The sequence below is a fragment of the Callospermophilus lateralis genome, chromosome 17 (genome assembly GCF_048772815.1).
Source record: "Callospermophilus lateralis isolate mCalLat2 chromosome 17, mCalLat2.hap1, whole genome shotgun sequence".
NCBI lineage: Eukaryota > Metazoa > Chordata > Mammalia > Rodentia > Sciuridae > Callospermophilus > Callospermophilus lateralis.
This window is the reverse complement of record NC_135321.1, coordinates 16,381,024-16,404,972: the sequence shown is the minus strand read 5'-3', so window position 1 is coordinate 16,404,972 and position 23,949 is coordinate 16,381,024. Positions and strand designations below refer to the sequence as shown.

The window sequence follows — 23,949 nt, the reverse complement described above, 5'->3', positions numbered from 1 at the left end:
TGTGATAAGACCTTTCTGGGTCCAATTAGCAATTTGTGAGATAATAAAGCAGGACTAACGCCAAGTGAATCACCAGAAGGGAAATTCAAAGTGTGCATGGTTTAGAACAAACCAATCCTTTCCCAGAGCCAAGGGAAGTACATCCTATTAGTAAGAGGTTGGCAGCAGCATTTGTATGTGAGGGCCATCAAAGAATGTGTTCAGGAAAATAAAGGCTGTCTGGTGGTTCAGATCAGTGATGATTAGAATTGCAATAACTAGGCATTTAACCTTGTATTACATGGCTTCAATGATTGAGAAGCCATTATGTGGCAGTCACGATTCCAGGGGGTTGGGATTTATTGATGGCAAACTACACTGAGCAAATTACCTCCCAGATGGGGTTCACCTTCTATACTTAGGGCTGATTCCTGGTCAGAGAGATTCTTAACTACCAGAACCTGAGAATGCATTTCCACACTGTACGTTTGCCATCTCATGACCACAAACAGAAAAGCAAAGCTCTCTGGGGTGAAGCTGGGAAGAAGGACAGACACAGCACTTCTGATTTAAGAGTGAGAATGATCTTACCCCAGGGTGACTGGAGAAGGAAACTTAAGATGGGCAGATTGGCAGGCCTTGCCTCTGAGTTGAATCAGGAAAGTGAGCTCAAAACCAAGGTGAAAAGTTGGCGGTGTGACCCTTGAAGAGAATTCAAGTTAGCCTGGGGTACCCTCTCTGTTTTCCACTCCCAAACTAGGATTAACTTTGGAATCTTCCATAAATGTAGAAAAACTGGGGGCTTTCCAATCCTAGCTTGGGTAATTACTATTTCAAGACTAATCATAACAAGATGGCCTTGTGTTGTAAAACAGAGAAAGAAAGAGAGGGGGACATAAAGAGATACCTAGAGACAATGTTTAGGCAGGAGAAATTCTGCAAGATAGCCTTGTTCATAAAACAGAATACTAGAGACATGGAATTTTCCTCAGAAAGCTAAAAGCAATATGCAGATGAAGATACAAGAACCTAAGTTGCTGGTCACTTTCTACAAAAAGACAACTCAAGGTAAGTGAATCAGGCAAGACTCAAGAGTGGAAAGATTTATTAATATTATCCCTAACCCAGGATTTTTAATCATTTAAAGTTTTTAGGTGCTCACAAGCCTCAAAAGTCTTGAGAATAAGTATATAAAATGTTTTTGGATTTAATTACAGAAGATTCACCAATATATTTTTTTTTCTTGAACAGTATTCTAAAAAGTTTCATTTAGTTCCCAGTGAACCCCACATTTTGTGTCACATTTGAAATGATAATTAGCCATGTTCTATCACTTTAGCCACATTTTGTAGTGTGAAAGAAATACAGACATCTCCTATAATCAAATACTCAACATTTTTGCATGGGTAAAGGAATCTGCATTTTCAAATATGCCAGTCCTCTGGCAAAATTTTCCTGCTTCGGTCCAGGGAAAATAATGCCACAGGCACAAAGATCCCTTTTTAGCTTAAGGCTGTGCAGGACTGCTCTTGAATGTCCAGCTTCCATTCAAGTTTCTGGCTGTCCCTTGAGTGAGAGGTCAGCCTGCTACTGACCACTACAAGGTGAGACTCAATCTCATTGCCTGCAGAAAAATGCAAAACTCTTTGATTGGCTTTCTGACTAGCAATGTTCTCAGTTTGGAGATAATTGCCTTTAGTCATACCACAAAGCACAGGTCAAGGTAGGGTGGATGTGAAGTCATAAATGTGTGTGTGAGTGTGTGTGTGAGTGTGAGCAAGAGTTCCATAAGAACTTCCACAGATACATGGCCTATTTTAGTTAGCTGTATTGCCAGTAAAGAAGCCTGCTAGTCAAAGGTGCTCTTCACCCCAGAATTCAGTTTAAGCCACAACCTGAGAATAATAACAGAGGTTCTTTCCTGCTGCTCCTTAAAACCTTCCACAGTTGGAGGAGGGAGATATTGCCTCCCTTAGCGATGAGTCTAAAACTGCCTTTGTCAATAGCCCTTTCTCTTCTGTTTATCTCTTTTTGAGCCACTTTATCTTTGCCCCAACCTATAGTAATAAAACTGATTTGTCCAATGAAGCACACTATAAATGGACAAGCAATCGCAAAAAGGCAACTTAGCTGAGCAAGAAAGAGAATTTATGAACAGAAATGGAAATGCTGTGTGACATGAAAAAGTTAACGCTGCTGCTTTATTTTGTATTAGTATTTGACCAGTCACCTCCGTAAACTTATCTGGGGCATGAATCTGGGGTCACTGGTGTGTGCTGCTAAGTGGCATGCTCAAAGAACTAAATAAGATCAAGCTGGCTTGCATGAAAAGAAAAAAAAAAAAAAAGTAGAAACGTGGGTTTTATCTGGCTAATTTGACCAGCAGACAGAAGGATTGGCTCAGTCAAAGCTACCTTGGAACTGGAGATTTGTAGACTGGCTGTTTTAATACAGAATCTTTAGAAAGCTGTGTATAAATTCTTTAAATTCTTGTTGTTTCACAGAGAGTTCAGTAATTTGCATTAGGTAATATTTTGTCTTCTACAAATATAAGAACAGATTCCTACTACAAGTCTAGGGGGAGAGGAAACATGAAGAATAGCCAAAATAATTGATAAATGACTTTTTAAAGGTATTTATTTACAAAAGTCAAATTTTGGCCACAGTGTAGCACCAGTCCAAAGTCCACTTGGAAGTCTTTAATATGTAAAATACGAGTGGCTATCCAACACAGCATTCTTTGTACATTAATTATTCTTATGAATGTAATTTTGTCTCTTTAAAAATCAGGGTTAAAATCATCCTAAATCAAAATTAGGGAGAGAATGAATTTTCTTCCTGGCAGTATGTTTTCTTGGCATCTTTTATCCCTTGTGGACTAATAAAATCAGAATAATACAAACATCCGATCAAAATCATCCCACCAGCAAGGCAAAATCAACTTTGTCTCCTTTCTCCAGCATCACCAAATAAACCCTGCAAGTCTATCAGACACACTGAAATCCTTACATTTGTACTATGAATTCTGATTAAAATCAAAACCTACCAATTTCAAAATAGATCCCCCCAAAGAAGTGGTTTTCCCCCTATAAAGCCCATGCCCCAAATCATTGCTTGAGAAACTTTCTGAATAGCGAACATTGCCTAGTAAAACACATGCAGTAGACAAAATATCAGATTTCTTTTTCCAGCTGTCCAGAATCCCATTAGTGCCTCTCACTTCTATCAGTCTTTTGCTATAATTAGGATGGCTCAGGGTTTATCTGGGCCTTTTTCAAAACCAGATTTCCTTCCTAGCAGCAGCAGCTGTCATTCACAAGTACCCTGATGGTCCTGGGAGACTTCTTTTGATTTACATTATGGTACAGCAATCGTGACTGTAAAGTGAAGGAAAGCGCGCGCGCGCACACACACACACACACACACACACACCTTGTAGTTTTTAAAAAGAGGAGTCTTACCTGAGGATGATCACTCAGGTCTGGGACCTGGCTTGTTGTAAATAGGTTATTCTCCGGCATCCCTTCTCCTTCCAAGTTTGTAGAACCTTCCTCGGGGCGAGAGTCTGCTGAAGGTGGAAGGGCTCTCGCGTCTTGCGCTGCCTCTGGTGAAATTGCACATTCTCCTGTGTGGAGGTGGGAATCCCCACCAGGAGCTGCTGCTTTGGCCTGGGGAGTCTCTCTGTGATGTCTCCACACTGGTGGGTGCCTGGTGGGTTCCTTGGGAGGGGAAGCGAGGGTGCCTCCTGCTGCACTTTCTTTGGGGGTCAGCTTCTTGGCTTTACCCTTCGCCCCCGCTCGCTGCACCCTAGCAGGTGTCCGGATGCCCTTCCTGCTGCCTAAGTCCCTCTCCTCTCCTCTTTCTTCGACCGCAATCTCCAAACCCTGTTTCATCCCTGACTTTTCCCGAGACAAGGGCTTCACCTCTGTCTCTGTCACCGCTTCATCCATGGTTAGCAGATTGTCACTGGCAGATTCCTCTCCTGCTTGGTGGCTATCTCTGGTTTCTCCTTGAATTCCTGGATAATCATTTTCAGCAGCCTCAGGCAGTGTGGGGAGTGGACATCTCCCCTGTTCACTCACTAAAGCTGTCCTATCCTGGTGAGGTCCCAAAGCAAGAGTTCTCCCTGTTCTCAGGGATGAGGGACTGTGCCTGGAGGCTCCGCTGCTCTTGATCTCCACTTCTTGGAGTTGTGAGTGATAACCCCAGAAGCCAGCGGTGGCATCCATAGGCCCTGTGTTACCCGACACCCGAGGCCCACAACCCATTTCACTGAGGAAATGCTCACGCCCACCCAGGCCACACTCACTGAATTCCGTCTCTTCGTCATCGCTTTCTAATAAAAAAACATGCTCAGTCCCCTGCAGGCTCCTTTGCCAAACTGCATTAGTGTAATCCGTCATAACATCGGAACATTCCAGATACTCCAGGTCATCATCTGAAAACTCCTCCGTGCAGGTTAGGGTTATCTCTGGGCAAAGTTCATAGTCACTGTCGGAGTCTTCGCTGGAAACCTGGGGACTGGGTTGCTTGTTGACAGGGGCACTGTCCCCTGGGTAAACGCATGCAGTCGCCTCTGAGAGTGGAAGGCTGAAGCTGATGTATTTCTGTGCTTTGGGGTGTTTTTGAGTAGAGGTTAAGATCTCATCATTAGGGCCATCACTGTTTAGACCTCCATGCGTGGGCCGGGAGACCAAGGAACACTCTGTTCTGTGGCAACATACATCTTGTTTTTGAGGAGTATTATTTGAATTGAGGAAAATTTCTCCTGTGCTCTTTGGATCATAAGCCTCTGCAGTTTGCCTTGTTCCTTTAATATCCGGAGCATTTTCAGAGCTGGATGCACTAATATCATTATTGGCCAATAACTGGGGTGAGCATAAGTGGTCGAATTTGAAGGAGGAACAATCGGCTGGTGTGGGAGCCCCTGCAGAGATGTTTCCTTCTTCCTTACAAGGGTGTTTGCTCTCATCAGTTTGGTTTGTGCTTTTCTCCTCATTTGTCTCTTGTATGTCACATTTCCACCCTGTGTCCCTGTCATCTCCCAGGTCAGGAGGGGGTCGTGGGTTCTCTGATGGACACTCGACCTCAATGGTAGCAGAGCAGCAGATCATCCCCGCAGAGCTTTTAGCTGAGATTTGGTAAACGGCAGCATCGCTTTTGGTACAGCTAGGATGAAGAGAACACACAGGTAAGTGTGGACACGCACGCCAATGTTTTACACGTCATGGTGCATAAGGAAATAGCTGTCCTTTTACTGCATGCTCAGAGAGATCTGTGGTATCCCTGGAAAAGGGGATTGTGGTCAGCTGCCCCAAGTGCTGAAATCCTGGGAAGTTCAGCATTTCCCCTTACGGCTTTCCACAATCTCACCCTAAATTGAAAATGCCAATCATTACTTGGATAAATAGAGGAAATGTTTTATTTAGTTTCTCCTTCTCCCCCTTTAAGTCAGTTTTGAGCTGTAGGAATTTGAAAGAGCAGTATTTCTTTCTGGAGGGAGACATTGTACACAAGTAACTGAAGTATCGTACCTCATGTGGTGGAATATTGTCAACAGTAACTGCTTTTAAGACCACGCTGAAGGAGTGTAAAGACAGCACCACAACAGGATTGTGTATGCCATTTCCTCCTTAATTTAACACAACTAAAGCCTGACACCCATTGGCTGGAAACCTATATCCACATGTCATCCCAACTAACATAGATCAAGCCAGGTGCTTGGCTTTGGCCCAGCAGGGAAGAAAAGAATCCTGAATCAGACTGAGCCTGCTCTCCCTGTTCCAAGAGGAACAGTGCTCCTGTGGCTCCTCTATTGAATAGGGCCACAGTGAGTTGGAGCCTGGTGTGCTTTACTGCCCCATTTCCTGCCAGGATCTTTTCCCAGGCTTTGCAGTCCCAAGAAATCTCATTATATCTGTATACGTTGCATTCTTGCTTCTCTTGCATTTGACATCATTGTGATATTGCCGACTTCCCTCTATGTGTCTTTTGGCTCAGAAGTCAACAAGCGTTTTCAGAATTTTAGGAGCTGTAGGTCTCACTTGGACTTAGAGCAATGTTTAGATCTTCATTGATGATTCCCTGTGTAAAAGAGGCACAGAATGGGGAGCGGTGGTCAATGTTAGACACAGAAACTTTAACTCTACCACATACTTTCTGTTCTTCACGGGAGGGAGCCCTTGGCCTTCTCAGACCCATACATGCGCATAAGCTTTAATTCACCAGGTACCTATTCACATGGGCCTCGTTTTGAGAAATCAGAGATCAGTTCCAATGTCAATAATGCTCAAAGGAGTGAACAAGACATGCCACTGTGAATCAGGCTTGGCCATGACCCAGAGCTGATATCTGGCTCTGCCCTGGCCAACAGCTCAAGAATTCTGAAATTTAAGACAACTTTCTGAAGGAAACAGTACCTGTTCCTGTCCATTTTGCAAACTTATTCAGGTTTGAATGGGAAAATCAGGGTGAAGGAGCTTCATAAAGCCAAAACTTCACACCAAATGTGTTCTCCAAAAATGTGGAAGTGCCAGGACCCGGCAACCCCTGGCTCTTCAGAAACATACGGAAGAATCATCCCAACACTCTACTGGAAATTCTTAGATCAGAATCCCTGGTCAAGGAACTGAGCACATGTTTTTAAAGATCTGGAGCCATTCTAGATGACATGTTCCGCGGCCGTGCTCAGAGCTGTCCACATCCTCATCCTCCTTGACTGGGCTTAGGTCTCCTGGTGAAAGCCGAACGTTTAGCTGAAGAAGAGGGACTTTTGCTGCAGTTTCACATTACAAACGTCACTCCCTTCAGGGACTTTGTCAATTAATTATTGGGATTTTAGCCCTTAATTAAGAGTTTATAGGGAGCATAAAAGAACACTATACCGGAAAATCCCAAACAATTCAGATTTCCTGACCCATTTAGCCCATGCAACCTCTGCCACAGAAACCACCTACCCTGAGGCTACCTACTCATGACTTGGGTGGAAAGAAAAGGAAAAAAAGAAAGTAAGACTAAGAGGCTCAAAGGGCCAATTAAGAAACAAGAGGAAGAGAGATGATTCCCAAAACTTAAGGAGAGACAATAAAAAGAGTTTTAGAAAAATGTGGAGAAAATAATTAAGTATATTCAACTTAATGACTAACAAGAGGTTATCATGACTTAGTCATTAATAATTTTATGACCCATGTGTTTTAGTTGACATAGGATTTATAATCCATCCTAAGTATACTAAGTAAAGAGGAAAAGGAACTGGATTAAGCATAATTAACTTCTTGCTGGTAAATGAAGGCCTTTGAGTTATGCTTTGCAGTTGACACATCCTTGATAATTATCACTAAGTAGCTTACAAAAGAGGAGGAGAAAATTGGGAAAGGATCCCAGTGTCTACTGAGCACCTTCTATGTTAAACTTCAATGTGTTTTAGTCAGCTTTTTTGTCACTGTGGCCAAAAGACCTGACCAGAACAACATAGAGGAGGAAAAGTTTATTTTGTCTCATGGTTTCAGACGGCCAATGCCATAGCTCTAGGTCTGAGTTGAAGCAGTATCATGGCAAAGAGTATAGTGGGTGGGATGGGGGAGCAGCTCAGGACATGTCCACAAGAAGCAGAGAGAGAAAGAGCTCTACTCAACCAGAGATATAAATCCCAAAGGCACATCCCCAGTGACCTACCTCCTCCAACCACACCCCACCTGCCTATAACCACCACCGACTTAATCTATATCAGTGGATTAATCCACTGACTGAGTTAGGACTCTCAATCTAATCTTTCCACCTCTGAAAATCCTTGCATTGTCTCACACACAAGTTTTTGGGGGACACCTCATATTTAAACCGTGACACAGTGTCTAGCTACTCCCTGTGGGCAAAACAGAGGCTCAAAGGAGTGAAGCAACTTCCCCCAAATGACAAAGCTGAGGAGTGGTAAAACTGGAATAAAAAAGCAGACTTCGGATTCCAATGCCTGGCACCGTGTGTGCTGTTGGACAACTACGTTCAGAGAAGGAAACGGTGGGATGCAGAGGTCACTGTGCAAAGGAAGAGTCTCTGTCTCAAGTCTTTGTCTTGATGGATTGGCCAACATGAGCAGGGGATGTGCTAAGGAGAAGCCAAGGAGGTGTGTGAGAAATTCTCAGAGAGTATTGTGGGTCACTTCTGTGCTCAGCTGTACAGTCCACACTGGAAGGAGAAGATAACTCACAGAAGAGACTTCAGTGGGAATGGCTAAGACGATAGGGGATAAGGGGGAATATAGAATCTTTGCAAGATGCTGGCAGAGAGACCTGTGTGCCCCACAGTGATTTCACAGGAATGCAAAGCCACCCTGGAAGAAATTCCTTCAACTAGTGAGTTCCCTCTTTGCCTATCTTTTCTTTTCTTTTCTTTTTTTTTTTTTTTTAAGACAGTGAGAGGGAGAGGGAGAGGGAGAGAGAGAATTTTAATATTTATATTTTAGTTTTTGGCGGACACAACATCTTTGTTTGTATGTGGTGCTGAGGATCGAACCTGGGACGCACACATGCCAGGCGAGCACGCTACCGCTTGAGCCACATCCCCAGCCCATGCCTATCTTTTCTCTTGGTTAAAGGACGTAATATCATTTCTCCACCATGTTCAGAAAGCCTGCCTCAAGTACTCTAGGTTCTTTCTAAATTAATCATTTCCTGGTAAAGTAAAAGACATTCATGTTACTGTATTGGGTGGGGCTTCTTCTGAGCAGAACCCCCAGAATCAGTCTGAACTAGAAAGTCTGAAAGCATTTTGGTATCAAGTCTCTTTTGTACCCTTCAAAATAACTGAGGACTCTAAAGAACCTCAGTTTGTGTGGCTTTTATCTATCAACATTTTATCAATCAAAGATTAAAATTTTTAAAAATTTAACTATTTATTAATTCAATTAAAATAAAAATAAATGCATTACACACCAGCATAAATAATAATCTTATGAAAACTATTTTTTCCAAAACAAAGAAAAATTTTATTAAAGGAGCATTGTTTTAATTTTTTCATATATTTTTAATATGAGGCTTAATCAAAGGTAGCTGTATTTTTCAAAATCTTTTTATGCATTCAGTGTGATGAAATACAGTGTTTGGGTTGAAGAATATGAAGAATATCCGGCCCATACATTAATGAGAATGTTACCGAAAGCTTGGTCCTTCTCCCCATGACAATCCAATAATAAAGAATAAGGTTTTGAGAAAATGGAAAAAGGAGAAACACAGGGGACTCCTGTCCCAGAGTCTATAATTCTCCCGTCAGAGGAAACAGTGAGTTTTTAAAAAGATGATTCAAAGGCTATAGTCCAGGTGTTTCCCTGTCCAGAGTTGTAATTCACTTGCTAATTGGAGAGAGAGTCATTTCTTAGATCTTCTGGCACCATCCCTGAAGTCTGCAGTGTGACTTACTTTGTTCTTGTGGAGGGTGTGTGCGAAGGGACAGAAAACTCTGGATAAATGGGGAAGAAAGGTAATCCTAATTTCCCTGAGATTAGGGAGGGGGTGTGGAAGAGAAGAAGAAAAGGAAATATGTCCATTTTAAAAATAAGTCAGAGCGGCAGAGCAACAAGGGCTACATTCAAAGCATGAAGTGGACCACTGTTACAAGAATGTCAGAAAGAGGAAATAGAGAAAGAGGAAGAAAGAATATTTGAGGAAACTGCAAATCACTAGTTCAGAGAAGGGACTGGATGATATTTTTGGTTTTCTTTGAAGAGCTAGGCTCACTTTGTTCATTTGGGGGAACATCAGCTAAATATCCACGTTTGAATAACCATCATTTGTCCATTGTTCTTTCAGGGAAAGACTTGTTATCCATGAGAAAATTGGCTAGTTCAGCTTGCAACTTAAGCAGCGACACGGGTGCTCTGCCTCACAGCTGTGTCCAGCAGAGGCACCTCTGCATGTTACCCACTTGATCACATGCGAATTAGAAGGGCTTTTGTTGAGTTTTCAAGATTTAATAGCCATTTTTACTGATGCATCAAGGACACTATTAAGTAAAACACTTTTCTGTTTTTAACTGTAGCCATCTGGTGGTAAAGGAACCTATGACCCCTAATGCAGTCAGGGTGTTGCCTTGATTCAGCACAAAGTCACCAACCTACTTACCCTCCACTGCTTTTCTATCATCAGTGCACAGGTCAACACAGTGAAAAAGGCAAATAATGCAATGCTGCCTGAGTGTTTTGTGACCTCATGAATGCCCACCAAGATTTTTAGGAACCACCAGAGGTCCATGGAACACACTTTGAGAAACTCTATTGGAGAGAGCTATTCCGAAGGGAAGCTGTCATGCACAGTCATCTCATGGGATAACACCCAATGGTGGAACCTGGAAGATGGACATTCACTTGGACGGTTGGCTATTTTATTTGGTATGACCATTGATGGGCCCTCTTGGGCAGATGACTTAATCTGTTTTTCCTTATTTGCCAAGGGGAAAGAAGACATACGTCTGGGCTCCCCCTCTAGAGATTCTGACTCAGTGCTTAATGCATGGGTCTATGTGATTTATTGGGGGCAGAGGAGGCTGCTTCCATCAATTCTAGAAGAGCTAATCCTGGAAGTTCCTCAGGACCCAACCAACTAAGCAGGATTTTTGTGCTTTGGGAATAAGGGGTAAAAATGTACAAACTAAAAGGGACAAGAATCCACAAGTCTAGTAACCTTGTCAAGTGAAAATATAAAAACAATGGGCTGGGAAATAGATGTAATGAATGCAAAAGGAAAACACAGAGTAGAAATATATGTTCTCTGGTGAGAAAGAGAAATGTGCTTCTCAAAACTGATATCTTTAAATCCTTGCATTTCAGTGGTCGTCATCGCACAGCCCTAAGGGTTCTGTATTTTCCTTGCATTATTCACACATCTCATTGGCCATTAAGGTGGGTGACCGCACTGACACAAATAAAAATAAAATCAGGACAAGTTTTCCCATTTGAACTGGGGGTTATCCTGGCTATCGCTGCTGCCTCCTTGCCCTTTGTCTGTCCCAAGGCCATCTTCCCACTCCCAAACCCCACTACCAGCAATCCTAAAATTGCTAAAGTTCAAATTGCCACTTGACCAGGTGTCCTGAAGATGGGGTTCATGGGAGAAGCTGGAACTATGAGCTAGAAGTAAGATTTGGAATCCCCTCTGGATTGTAGGTATTACACAGCCACCAGCATTCCATTTTATCATGCATCCCACTTTTCTGTGAAAGAAAACAAGATCTAAGAGAGACACATCTGCAGGGTCTTCACCCAACCAGCCAGGACTGTGGGGGTAGAGAGGCAGCTGAAGCTTCCCATCTGGATGTCCTCTGTATAAGCCTTGCACACCCATGCCACAGGGAAGGGAAAGAGGTCTTAGCTGAGTAATGCTTGCACGATGACATCTGTGTCCTTTGGTTGGTCATAGCACCATGTTAAGGTCATAATGTTTTCTTAGGCAATGTTACTCTATTTTATTACTTGCCTAACTGATGTTGTCAATGATCTTAATCAAATTATTCAGATAACTGAAGAAATAAGAAGGCTTTGATGGAGTTTTTTTTGTTGGTATTTATCCATTTTGCTTTGTTTTGATTTGTCCTGGGCATCCTCCATGCTAAACGTGAGCTATACCACTGAACCACACCCACAGCCCAAGACTTTGTTGTTGTTTTTTTCCCAAGCCCCAAAGTTCTATAATAGACATGGAGGGATTATAATCTCGAAACACACAGAATTTCTGGATCATATTTTCTACAATCTATTAGATGTCTTTTGAAATAAATGAGGAGATTCCTCAATCATTTACCAATTTATCCAGTAATTTATCCAACAGATGGGTTGGACCCACCTAAAAGGGACCTCTGAGCTGTGCCTGGACCTGTTTTTCCCTCTCCCACTTGGGTCCTTCACTATTCTGCTCTCTACCACTAGGGCTGACCCCTTGTGGTGGTCACTTGAGTGACCACCACTCCCAGGCTGCCATGGCCTCCAGCGTCCTATGGTGCTTGAAGTAGGAGAGACAGGAGATTGTGGGGTGGAAAGAAGGGAGAAGTGAGCTTCAGGTAGCATTCCCACATGTGGCTGCACCTCCATGGTGGCTCCAGGTCCCACAGAACAGCCCACCTGGGGTCTAGCTTCTGGCTCATGGTCTGTGACCCTGAACTTCTAGTCTTGCTCCTCCCTTGGTCTCTTATCTCAGAAAGTGATGGCTTCCTGCTGACGCCCATCTCAGGGTGACCTCACTGTTCTTTGCTTGGCTACTACATAACCCTGCTTGAATGTGCAGGGTGTTGTTTGTTTTTGTCTTTCTGTTTGACCCTAACAGATACAGAAATAGATTTGAACCTGAGACCAGAGATGTGATTTGTCTTCCCAGCTTAAAAAAAAAATGATAGGAAATATCTACCAGGTGTAAGACCTCGTGTTAACCACTCTATAGAAGATAAAGATGCTTAGTTCCTGGATCGTTTCCTCAGGAGCTTCCCTTCTAATAAAGGAAATGAAGTGTCCATACAAATAGCTATAATACAGGACAGTGTGTGCTAAGTGCCACTGAAAATCACGCCAATTATAGGGACTCAGGGCAGAGGGCAAGAGAGTGAGGGAAGGTTTCCTGGGGGAACTTAGCAGCTGAGGCAGGTCTAAGAAACATGGCATGATAGTGGCAGGAAAGATGGCTTGTGCCCTGTGTTGGGGAGGGAGCTAGTCATCCCGGGCAGAAGGAACAGCCTGTAGGTGGGAGAAAGTAGGAAATCTCCAGGCCCTTCAGGAAACAACCAGTTTTTATTTGGAAAGTGAGGGCAAAATAGGCAGACAGGTAGAGCTATGTACTGTTTAAACAGGAACTTGAAACAGTGAAAAGAGATACTCTTACTTTACCAAAACAACAGGCAGAGACTGGGGCCTTGCCGGGGAAGCTGAGGGTGATCCAGGTGAATCAGGAGAAGCAGCAGAGCCCAGACAGGAGAAGGTTTTTTAACCCATTCTAAGGGCTTTGGAACTCAGGCTCCAGTTCACTGGGAAGCAGATCAAATAACCATTCAGGGAAAGATGAAAGGTGATTCTATAAGGTCCTCATGTGTTCTGCGTGCAGAGCCAAGTGAGGAGAGAACACTTGCTCTCCACATCTGATATAGCCTATGGCCCTGATTGAGCAGGAACACCCCATTCTCCCATATGTCCAGCTCTATATGCCTGGCACACCCCATGGGACCGAAATTGGTCTGACTTGACTCCTTCCCTGGGCAAGCTGTCAACGTTGCTGAGAGGGAAGGCTTTGGGTGCTAAACAGGGAGCACTACGTGATTTGCAAACCCTAGTGTCATTGAATTCCAAAGGCACAGTTGAGGCAGCAACTGCTTCTGGTGGTTAGAAGGGGAGAGGTCAGGGTGGCCTGGATCTCCAGGGAACAGAGCCAGCACATGGAACTTGAACCCAGTGGGTAGGGATTAAACTTTGGCCTGGTGGCCAAGAGGGGAGGGCATTCCAGGCAGATGTACCAGAGCTCATATGAGCAGGTCAGGTATGGGGGTCAGCAAAGCAATGAGCTGGCATGGCAGGGACAGAAGGAAGAGCTGGAGCGGGAGAGGGCCCCGAGGACAGGAGTCATGTTGGAAGAAGCTTCTGAGCAGAAGGCACAGAGAAAGGCTGAGGGAGAAATCTGCAGGACAGATTTCCGTTTCCTCTTGCTCAAGTGCAACTCTGAGCAGATCATAAAGTCAGTAAGGTGTCGTGTTTAAGGGACAGACTTAGCAACAAGCAAGCCTGGGAATACACACCAGCCCATAGACTGTGTGACCTTGGACGAGCTACTTAACAGCTCTGGACGGTAGCTGTACCTACACCAATGGGAAATGACATAAGGATTAAGAGAGTTGATTCCTATAAAGTTCTTAAAGCAGGGGCTGGCACACAGTAAGTATGAAATCAGCAGTTCTCAACCCTGGCTGAATGTTAGAATTTTTTGGCGCACTTTTTAAAAATACCAGTGCCAAAGGAGTTTCAAGGTAGTGAAATCACTCTACCCATTATTGTCATGGTAGACACGTGTCGTAATGTAAGGTCTGAGAATTTTAGCAAAGGTACCACCATGATGCTTGATGCAGTTTATGAGGGAGGCTGTGCCTGTGTGAGGAAGGGCAATATATAGGTCATCTCTGGACCTACTGCCCAGTTTTAGAGCAGGTGAACCTAAAACTGCTCTAAAAAATAAAATCTACTTAATAATACCAGTGCCAAGCCCCTCCCAAATACACACACACACACACACACACACACACACACACACACACACACACACACATATAGCTCAGAAGCACTGAGCTAAATGAATATCAGATCTTGTGCCTTAAAGTCTGAGCTCAGGGAATCAGATCTTTTCCTGGGGCTGTATGGGGAGTGGCTTCTTGGCTTTCCTTGGGCAGAAAAAGCACTTCATTTTGACAGTTCTCTGAGCTCCTGGGAGCATTGCAGAGACACCACAGATACTTTGAACACAAAACGAGCAAAGTGAATTTAGAAAGGAAGAAAATCCTGTGGCATAACTACTACCACCACGCTTAGTTAACAGAGGACTGACTCTTCTTATCAAAAGAGAATTTAGGCCGGGTGCAGTGGCACATGTCTGTAATCCCAGCCACTGGAGAGGCTGAGGAAGGAGGATCACAAGTTCAAAGCCAGCCTCAGCAATAGCAAGGTGCTCAAAAACTCAGTGAGACCCTGTCTCTAAATAAAATACAAAATAGGGCTGGGGATGTGACTCAGTGGTCAAGTGCTCCTGAGTTTAATCCCCAATACCCACCCTTCCAGAAAAAAAGCAACTAGAAATACCCTCACTTTCAGCACCTAACAGATCACCTGCCTAGCTAGCATAATGTACCAGAAATCTCTAAGCCACTGGGACAGTATTTTAAAATCCTAAATTAAATTGTAAATCAGTTTGATTTAAAGCCCAGCATTATGGGTACAAAAGGAGAATGTACCATTAGGCCACAGCAGGTGGTCACAGGGCCCCATTTCATAAGTGTCACTTGCCAGAGGTCCCAGCATGCTTTAGAACAGCCAGATAGCATAGAATTCTGAAGAACCATTATTGCTAATTCATCAAGAGCCCAGCACACTCAAAACCAGCCTTTGCCTGATCTAGCCCAAACCTGTTTCTGGTCTCAAAAACCCTACCATTCCCTTCTACCAACTGCTCAGGCAAAATGACAACCCCGAATCCATCTTTCACTCCCCTCCTGCATCCAGTCCAACAGCAACTCCTATCAGATATAGCCAGAACCTGGCTGCTTTCTGCCACCTTTCCTAGGACCCTCCTGGCTTGAGCCACCATCTCAATTCCTTCAATGGCTGCTTGTGGGAGTGGGGCCCAGCTGTCCCCTGAATCCTCTGTAAACATTCATGGCCTGGCAATCAGAGTCAGTATTTTAAAACAAAACCAGAAGGGATGGGGGTTGTGGCTCAACAGTAGAGTGCTTGCCTAGCATGTGTGAGGCACTGGGTTTGATCCCCAGCACCACATAAATAAACTAAATAAACAAGATAAAGATATTCTGTTCATCTACTACTAAAAAATTATTTAAAAAAAACTAAACCAGAAAATATCATTTCTTTGTTTAGAAACCGTACAACATGTCTCATTGCAGTCAAAATAACCTTCAAGTCACACAGGATCAGATCCACATTGACCCTCCAATCCCTCCTTTGCATTATGAACTCAGTCCCAGTGGCCTGGCATGTTCCCAGCCTCTGGCTTCTATCCTTGTTCTACCTTCTGACGTCATTCTTTCTCCAGGCAATGACCTCATCACCCTCCCACCCTGCCCTTCCCCTTCAGAGAGATCTCCTTCCCTAAGACTCTTCTCCTCCTTCACCCTCCTTTATTCTTTGTCACCTGACACATTGCATAGCTGCTGGTTTGTTAAAAGTCTGACTTCTTGTGTTATCTCTGAAGAGGCGAGGGACTCTCACATTTACTGCTGTATCTGCAGGGTCTAGAATGGTCACTGAAATACGGCAGACCCTCAACTAATCCTCATGTTAAAGGAAGTCCTTATGATAAGTGCTTTTGAGTTATAGACCAGCATGTTCATTAGTAAATTTTGTTTGGAGGATGGTACCAGTAGGCTGTGAACCATCTAGTGGAATTCTTTGAGTTCCAAGCCTAGCTTTGTTTCCAATCAACCATGTTACTTTGGGTGGGTTCCATTATTCCTCTGGGCCTTCGGTGACCTATAAAGTCCAAAGAGTGAACTAGACCAACTATATTTGACCAACTAAAGCAGAATTCCTCAAGGGAGGGAATCTAGATGTGGTATTTTCTTGAGTTCCCCAGGTGTCATATATGACGAGGACAGGGATAACCCTTAGAGCAGGGCTTCTCATTCTTCATCATGTACATAAGTCCCTGGAGATCTTGGTAAAGTACAATGTCCAATTGGCTAGGTCTGGAGTTGGAGATGGATTTCTGTGTAACAAGCTCCCAGAAGATGCTGATGCTGATTGTCCAAACTCAAGCTGCAAGGTCTTAGAGTCACTTCCAGCTCTGTGATGCCAAAGTCCTACAAAGGACAAAAGTCTCCTTATTTATTAAATTCTCAGAAAAACACCAGCTGTTACTTGACTCACTGCTCAATTTGGGCTGAGTTCCCTATTCATTGCCTGTCAAGTTGTCTGCCCCACCCCCCCATCAGCCCCATGAAACTCTGTGACTCTCAAAAGTTGTTCTTTTTTTTTTTTTTTTTTTTTTTTTTTTTTTAATGAATTGCTGGGCACAGAGAGGGGAATGAGCAAAACCAGAGCAGAAAATTTTTCTCTCTCAAAAGCTGGCTCACCAAGCATGCACCAGGCTCAGAGACCTTCAGCCTGCAGGAAACTCACTGCCATTTAATTGCTTTTCTTTGCCTGCTGTTCTTTGTCAGGGCCTCAATGCCTGCTGTGACCTTTTTTGTCTTCTTATCCAACCATCTCATCCTGTCTCTGCCTCCCCCACCAGCTCTGGTGCCCCCTGGGCAAGTGTGGGTTAAATGGCAACTGGCAGGCAAAGGGGAAAGCTGCCCGGAGCCTGGGGGATGCAGCCCCTCATTGGAGAAGGCTGGTTAAGGAGGCCAGGAAGTCACTCTAACTGGAAGAAGAACCTCCACATGCTGGAGCAGCAGCCCAGGGATTGGTGGGTGACAAGGACAGAAAAGGGCAGCACAGAACAAACAGAAGCTTGATGCCCAACAGCTCAAATGATAACAAGAGCAAGCAACACAGAGACCTCCTACGGCTACTGCAAGAGGCCTTTTAAAAAATCATTATGTCTTCCCAATGCCCTTAAACTAGTAGGCCCACCACCAAAAAGCCACAGTAAGTCAAAACATGTGCCCAGGTGCAAGTGACTGTGCATGGAATGCTTCCTTCCCCAGGCTCTGAAGAACAGAGACAAACCACCAGATGCACTGTTAACTCATTCCAGAAATCTTAACTGAATGTAGACTAGGAGATAGGTGATGTGCTAGGTGCTAGAGCTACAGCAGGGGACAGACGGGACAAGTCAAACATCTTTTCAGTTTTCAGAAGCATCAAATCATGACTCTAACTATAAAGCAGCACCAAGAATGTCCCTAAGGGGAGGTTGACTCCGTCTTCAGAATGGGTAGATGAAGGGACATTTCAAGGGTCGTGCAGCATGTGTCCCATCTTTAGATGGAAACAGTCACCAAATTTCTGACTCCAGGCAAAGGTGAGCAAGTGCTCCATGGCCTGGTCTATGACATTCTCCTCTGAGACACTCACTTACTTAAGACACAATTGGAATGTGATGATGGACAGAAGATTCTCGGAACAGACCTATTACCCCAGGGACTAAATGGGAGTTTCTCGTCAGACTCTCAGAATCATTCAAGCAAGGCTCTAGGCATGGTGTGAGCAATGACCATGATGCACACCTGCTTCATTCATTCAAGAAGAATGCCATGGGAGCCCCCTCAGCCCCGTGCTGGGAACACAGAGGTCTCCCAGGTGCTGGAAAATTCTATCAGTCATCCTTAAGATTTGTTACACCTACTTAAGCTCTACAGAACACAAAGTTCACAAAATGCCTTCCAGACTTGGATGAAAGACATTGCTCTCTTAGCCAAGACATGGTGAGATTTAGTCATCTTTATTTCTACCCAATGATTCCTTGATCAAGAATGTTAATTACATTTTATCTCTGAGAAGAAAATAGCAGAGAGGAAAATTTCTGCCAATCTAAGCTAACTCTCTTATCTCCAAACTGCCCTATTTTAATCCATTCCAAAATTATAGTTCTGTGTAGAGGACATGTTTAACGCACATGAAATAATATTTATTAAGTATTTTAAACTTTTTGCCTAGGTTGATTTAATCTCCACAACAACTCAATAAAGTGGACACTATTAATATCCCCATTTTACACATGAGGAACTCAGGCCTAGAGAGGTTAAATAACTTGCCAGGTAAGATGCACCTTGCAGATCTAGGACTTAGGTCCACACAATTTGGCTTCAGATTCTTCTCTCAATGGGGGAAATAATATCCTGTCCATTGTAAGAGAGGTTCATGGTGACAATTCTACCATTAGAGGATGTTTGTTTTGAGACCTTTCTTCCAGGAATGGGGACATCTTTAACTAAATTTCTGATCCTTACCCACCCAGGTCTCAGTCACAGCTAACCATTTGTGCTGGTCCAGTGTCTGGCAAAAGGTTTAGTTTTCTTTGAGTGACCATGGATAGAAAGAGGCTAATTGTTCTCCCAGAGTCTGGAAAAAGTCTTTCACATACACGACAAACACTTACAACCAAATCAAACCAGACCAGTCTGAGGAATGTAACACCATGTCCTGCAGCTCCTGGGGTCTGTCAGCCCACTCAGCTGTGAATAACTGAGCAAGCCCGAGATGTTACCACAATCACAGATTTCACTTTGTAAACACCATCCAAGCATGGTCACAAATATCACCAAGTATAACAGAACCAGCTTAAACCCTTATGTCTGGGGGACAGTGTTCCTAGTAAATATCCACCTTTTTTACATTCCTGTTTCCTCCATTGCACTGTGAGATCATAGGAGACTTTGCATTCCTTTATATGGCATTGTGGATAGAACACATTAAGTGCTCTTAATACTCATTTAATAAACAAATGGATTAAAGTGAAGAAAATTATTCAACAGGCAGGGGGTAGCCACAGATGGTGGGTTTTTTGTATGTTTTGTTTAAGCAGGACAAAGACATTTACAGATAGGTGATTTAAAAGATCAACTAGGTGTTCTAATGATAGAAAAGGTTACACCTTGCTGCAAGGTGACTCTGCCATTCCACTCTTAAGAGCTGGAGTCTATTTTCCTACCTCTTCAATCTGGACTGGCCCAGTGGCTTACTTTGGCCAAGAGACTGTTGCGGGGATTGTTGTTGGGGTGGGCTCCATTATATTGGAACACTGCCCAAGACTGCCATGTATGGAAGCCAGCTCCCTGCTCCTATAGGAGGAGAGCCCACAGGGAGAACTGGGATGACCTAGCCAACAGCAGCATTGACTGCCAGACGTGGCATTCAAGCCATTTTGGACCTTCAAGTCCAACCAATCTTCAAATCAACACGATGGCATGAATGAGCATGGTAAGCCAAGCAAAACCAGCCTGCAGAGTCAGGAAAAATAGCCCACTGGTCATTTAAGGCCCTCAATTTCGTGGTTCTTTGTTAGTTCTTCAACTTTTAACCTTTTAGATTGGATAATTCTTTATCATTGGGGGCTGCTGTGTGCATTGTGCAAGGTTTAGCAGCATCCTTGCCCTCTACCCACTTGATACCAGTAGCACCCCTACCCTCTCCAGTTGTGACTATCAAAAATGTTTCCAGATATCTCCAAGTGTTACCTAAGGCCAAAAACATAAACGACCCAGGAAATCTTCTTGATTTCTCCTTTGAAATCTTTAATAACCAATGCCTGCTGTGGTTTGGATAGGGTCCCCAAAGGTCCATGTGAGAAAGGTTTGGTTCCCAGCCCATGGCCACCATTGGGACATGATAGAGACTTTAAGAAGTGGAGCTGTATGGAGGTCTTTGTCTTTTGAAGGTATTCCCTTGAAGGGAATTGTGGGAGGCCAGCCCCTTTCTCAGTCCCTCTTACTTTCTGGCCATAGTATGAGTAAATTGGTCCACCATGTACTCCCACCATGATGGCCCAGAAGCAAAGGGCCAACCAATCATGGACTACAACCTCCAAAACTGTGAGCCAAAATTAACATTCTCTCTATAAGTTCATTATCTCAATTAGTGATATAAAGCTGACTAACACAATACCCAATTGGAGACAGAATTGGAAAATGTTTGCCCTTTGACCTGTAGACCACCAGATGGCCTGGATGAGCTCAGCTGGAGTATTTGAAGACACCTCTACACTGCCAGATGACACCACCAACCTTTATGTCAAGGTAGGCAAAGGGCAGCACTTTTTCTTATTCAACTGCAAAGATACACATGTTCATTTCCCAGAGCCTTTGTAACAAACTACCACAAATTGGGTGGCCTGTAGCAATAGAACTTTGTTTTTCATGGATCTGGAGACTAGAAGTGCAAAGTCAAGGTGTCATCAAAGTTCTAAAGGGGAACCTTTCCTTGCCTAGCTCCTGGTGGTTGCTTGCAATCTTTGACATTTCTTGGCTGAGAGCTCCATCACCCCAATCTCTGCCTGTCCGCCCTCACTTTCCCTTTGTGTCTATCTCTCTATGTCTCTGTTTTCTCTTTATCTAAGGACATAACTCACTGGATTAGAGGTTACTCTGCTCCAGTATGAATTCAATTTAACTAATTACACCTGCAAAGATCCTTCTTCCAAATAAGTCACATTATGAGGTTCCAGGTGGATTTGGACTTGGTGGGGATACTCTCCAGCCCCATACACTCCACAAGCAGATTGGCTTGAGGGGGCTGCCATTATCTGGTCATTGTCCCCAACCAGTCAATACTCAGCAGGGCCTGCACCAGCCCAGCCAATGCCAGGCTGAGTTGCCAGCACATCACTGGGGCTGCTTTGCCCTACTGGCCAAGGCAGTGGCTGAGCTCTGCCACTCTCACCTCACTTGTAATCTGTGCTCTTTCAGCACAACGGAACATGACTGTGACCTTCAAAAGGGCCTCCTTGCTGCGGAAAGGAGCCTGTCTTTCTAGGTGTGGGTTCCTGGACAGATTTTTATCTGTTGTTTTGCTACCTTTCTTTAAATTGTATTCATAAGAGACCACAATTCCCCATTTATACACACAGCGGTGCCACCTGCTTTCAGTATGGGGTTGGAAACATTTATTTGCATTTTCCTCTCAAATCCCACATCTTTTCAATAAAAAAACAAAGCTCCTTTTCAAGCTACAGTATAGACCCTAATATTATGGTTGAAGTTTCTCTCCCTTTGAGTGTCATCTTGGCTATCCATTTCTCCTTCCTGCCAAGCACCCTTGACCTGTGGCCCCATAAAGGTTACAACAGCTGCACTGAAGCCTCTTTTCCACAGTGGTGAGAGGAGGACAATGAAGGGATGAGGGGGAAGGGGCCCCACCAGGTCAAAAGAAAGTGCCAAAGGTGGATAAATACAGCCACAGAGCCTCAAAGTAGAACTGTAGATTAGATTGGTTAAACTCCAAAAAGTTCTTGAGAAACAAACACACAGGAGCTTTCAAATATCTAAGAGCTCAGATTTAATGACCCAAAGTCTAAGCTCGGGTAGATTTCTTAAAATGTGCTTTTCTTTGGATTATGAGCTAATCTGGTGATTTATGGTATATTGATATTGGCAGGAAATTTTGAGATTAATATTACAACTAACAACTAATTTCTAATCTTTAAAAGGCATTTGCACAAAACCCTGTTCATTGTTTTAACTAGCCTTTAATATACTGGTATAAATAAATTGACTTTTCAGATGAATATTAAGGATGCAAAACAATTTTCATCTTGGGCAATACACTGGAATCACTTGGGGTTCAGATTTAATCAGATGATGTTCGGTGATGTTTGGTGAAGCCCAAACATTAATGAAATTCCTCCCCAGAACACCAATGGGCAACTCCAATTCAGAACTACTGGTGCAAAATTCAGAACTTTTAAAGGTCATTAGTACCTAGAAAATTTACTACTAAGCAGTAAAATGTGACCATATCGGGTGTCATATCGCTCTATCATCATTTCTTGCATTAAAACCAAATACTTCTCCCAGTAGTTTGGCTAGTTTTCAAAAAGGCAGACCTAGGACTTGAAAAAGTGATTCTGTTGCATTAAATCTTTGATTTGTTACAAAATCTGCTGCCCTGCTGGACCTGAAAGCAAAGAATGGTGACTCCCTTCCCCTTCCACAGTGCAGGCTCCCTTCCTCAGTTGCTCCTCCGTGTTTTTCTCTCTCACTCTAGCCTGGTCACTTGTGTTTGGGACTTCATCATGACCTCTCCATCTCTTAACACCTAACCCTGTATAAACAGAAAAAAAAACATTAATACCAAGTCTCAATTCTTGAAAGAACACACATCAAACTTCTCTCCTGGACAAAATGTGAATACTGTATTGTGCTTTAGTGTGAGAATAAAATTAATCCACCAAGAAACATATAGCAAGTACTTAGAGTGGAAAAAAAGAAGGACAGGAAATAGACATAGAAGTTTAATATGTATATTCTCAAATGTGACCCTCCTGCTGATTTTTTTTTTAAAGTTGGATTTGAATGGCTATGCTATTTTTTAAGCACATATTACCTATGGTTGCTCTTGCACCAAGTAGTAGCGTTGAATAACTGTGGTCTATTTTTCCATCTGGTGTGCAAAGCCTAACATATTTACTGTCTGGCCCTTTATGAAAACAGTTTGCCAACACTGATCCATATAAACTAACTAACAGCTACACCAAATGCACACATATATTCATACATATCCTCATCAATTTTTCAACAAATGTTTATGTGTAAGGCATTGTATCAGGCTCTAGGGGATCCATCTCTGTGAAGTGGGAAAGGTTCCTGACTCCTCAGAGGCCCACAGGCTACTAACCTATCCACCTATCCTGATGTATGCAATAGAGAGCACCCACAGGGAAACCTGCGCAATAAAATCGAAGGAGAAGAGAATGAGACTGGGAAGGTTCATTAGTAATCGGAGCTTCCCGTGAACCTCAGAGGTGGATTCTCACCTGAATGAGGTGAAGACGAGGAGCGGGAGGCGTTGGCAAGATTGGAATGAAGAGGCAGAAGGGTTCAAGCCTCTAAATGTTCAAGTGCCAATTTGGTGTGTTGGCCTGGAGAGGGAAAGAATGGCTTAGTGTGTTCACCACCTGTCTTCCATCTCAAGTGGAAGTTCTGTGAGGGTGTGGACAGTGTTTGTGTTAAACAAAATGCTTGGCATATGGTGCTTGATGGAATATTATCTAAAGAGTTATAGAATAGAAAAATGGAGCCTTGAGTGTCGGGGTATTTCTGTTGCAAATCACAGGAATCAAACATGGAAAGAAGATCTCTGACCTTACTTTAAACAAAAAGATGCATGAAGGGTAAGAAAGCTGGTGTTTATTGAACAACTGTTCATTTAAAAAGACTTTTATAAGCATAAGTTCATTTAATTCTCTCTGTCACCCTTTTGTTCTTCATCTGTATATGAAGACATCCAAAGGTTAAATATAGGCTAAGATCATGCAGCAAGAATATGGCAGAGCCAGAATTCAAATCTGTCTTATTTTCTTATCCTCAGACCATTGGCACGTGCTTATCCTGCCTGACATTTTCATTCCCTGCTCCTTGGATCTCCACAAGGACACTGTAATCAGTTCAGTGAGTGATTCTCATTTTCTCTACATATTGACCTTCCTCATTTCATCAAAACAAAAAAGACTTAGGAACTATTGTACTGGACCACCATTAATTTCTAAAATAAAGGCAGAGAACATGTTTTCTAGTCTTAATTTCATCATCAGTTGGCTGGGAAACAGGTCAGTCCCTTCAGTTGGATGA

The 23,949-nt window shown here is 43.3% G+C and overlaps 1 protein-coding gene and 1 long non-coding RNA gene across 2 annotated transcripts in view; one reads left to right on the top strand and one right to left on the bottom strand.

The window, feature by feature from the left end:
- The window catches only part of Alpk2 (alpha kinase 2), a 116,150-nt gene that overhangs the window by 75,017 nt on the left and 17,184 nt on the right, over positions 1-23,949 (bottom strand). The window contains exon 4 of the mRNA XM_076837029.2: positions 3,441-5,148. Within this exon, the coding sequence (XP_076693144.2) occupies positions 3,441-5,148 (1,708 nt within the window). The remainder of the gene's footprint in view (positions 1-3,440; positions 5,149-23,949) is intronic.
- Positions 859-23,868, top strand: LOC143382784 (uncharacterized). Its single transcript, XR_013089038.1, has 4 exons — positions 859-1,047; positions 5,028-5,170; positions 20,315-20,400; positions 23,690-23,868. It is a non-coding gene; the product is annotated as an uncharacterized LOC143382784 (long non-coding RNA).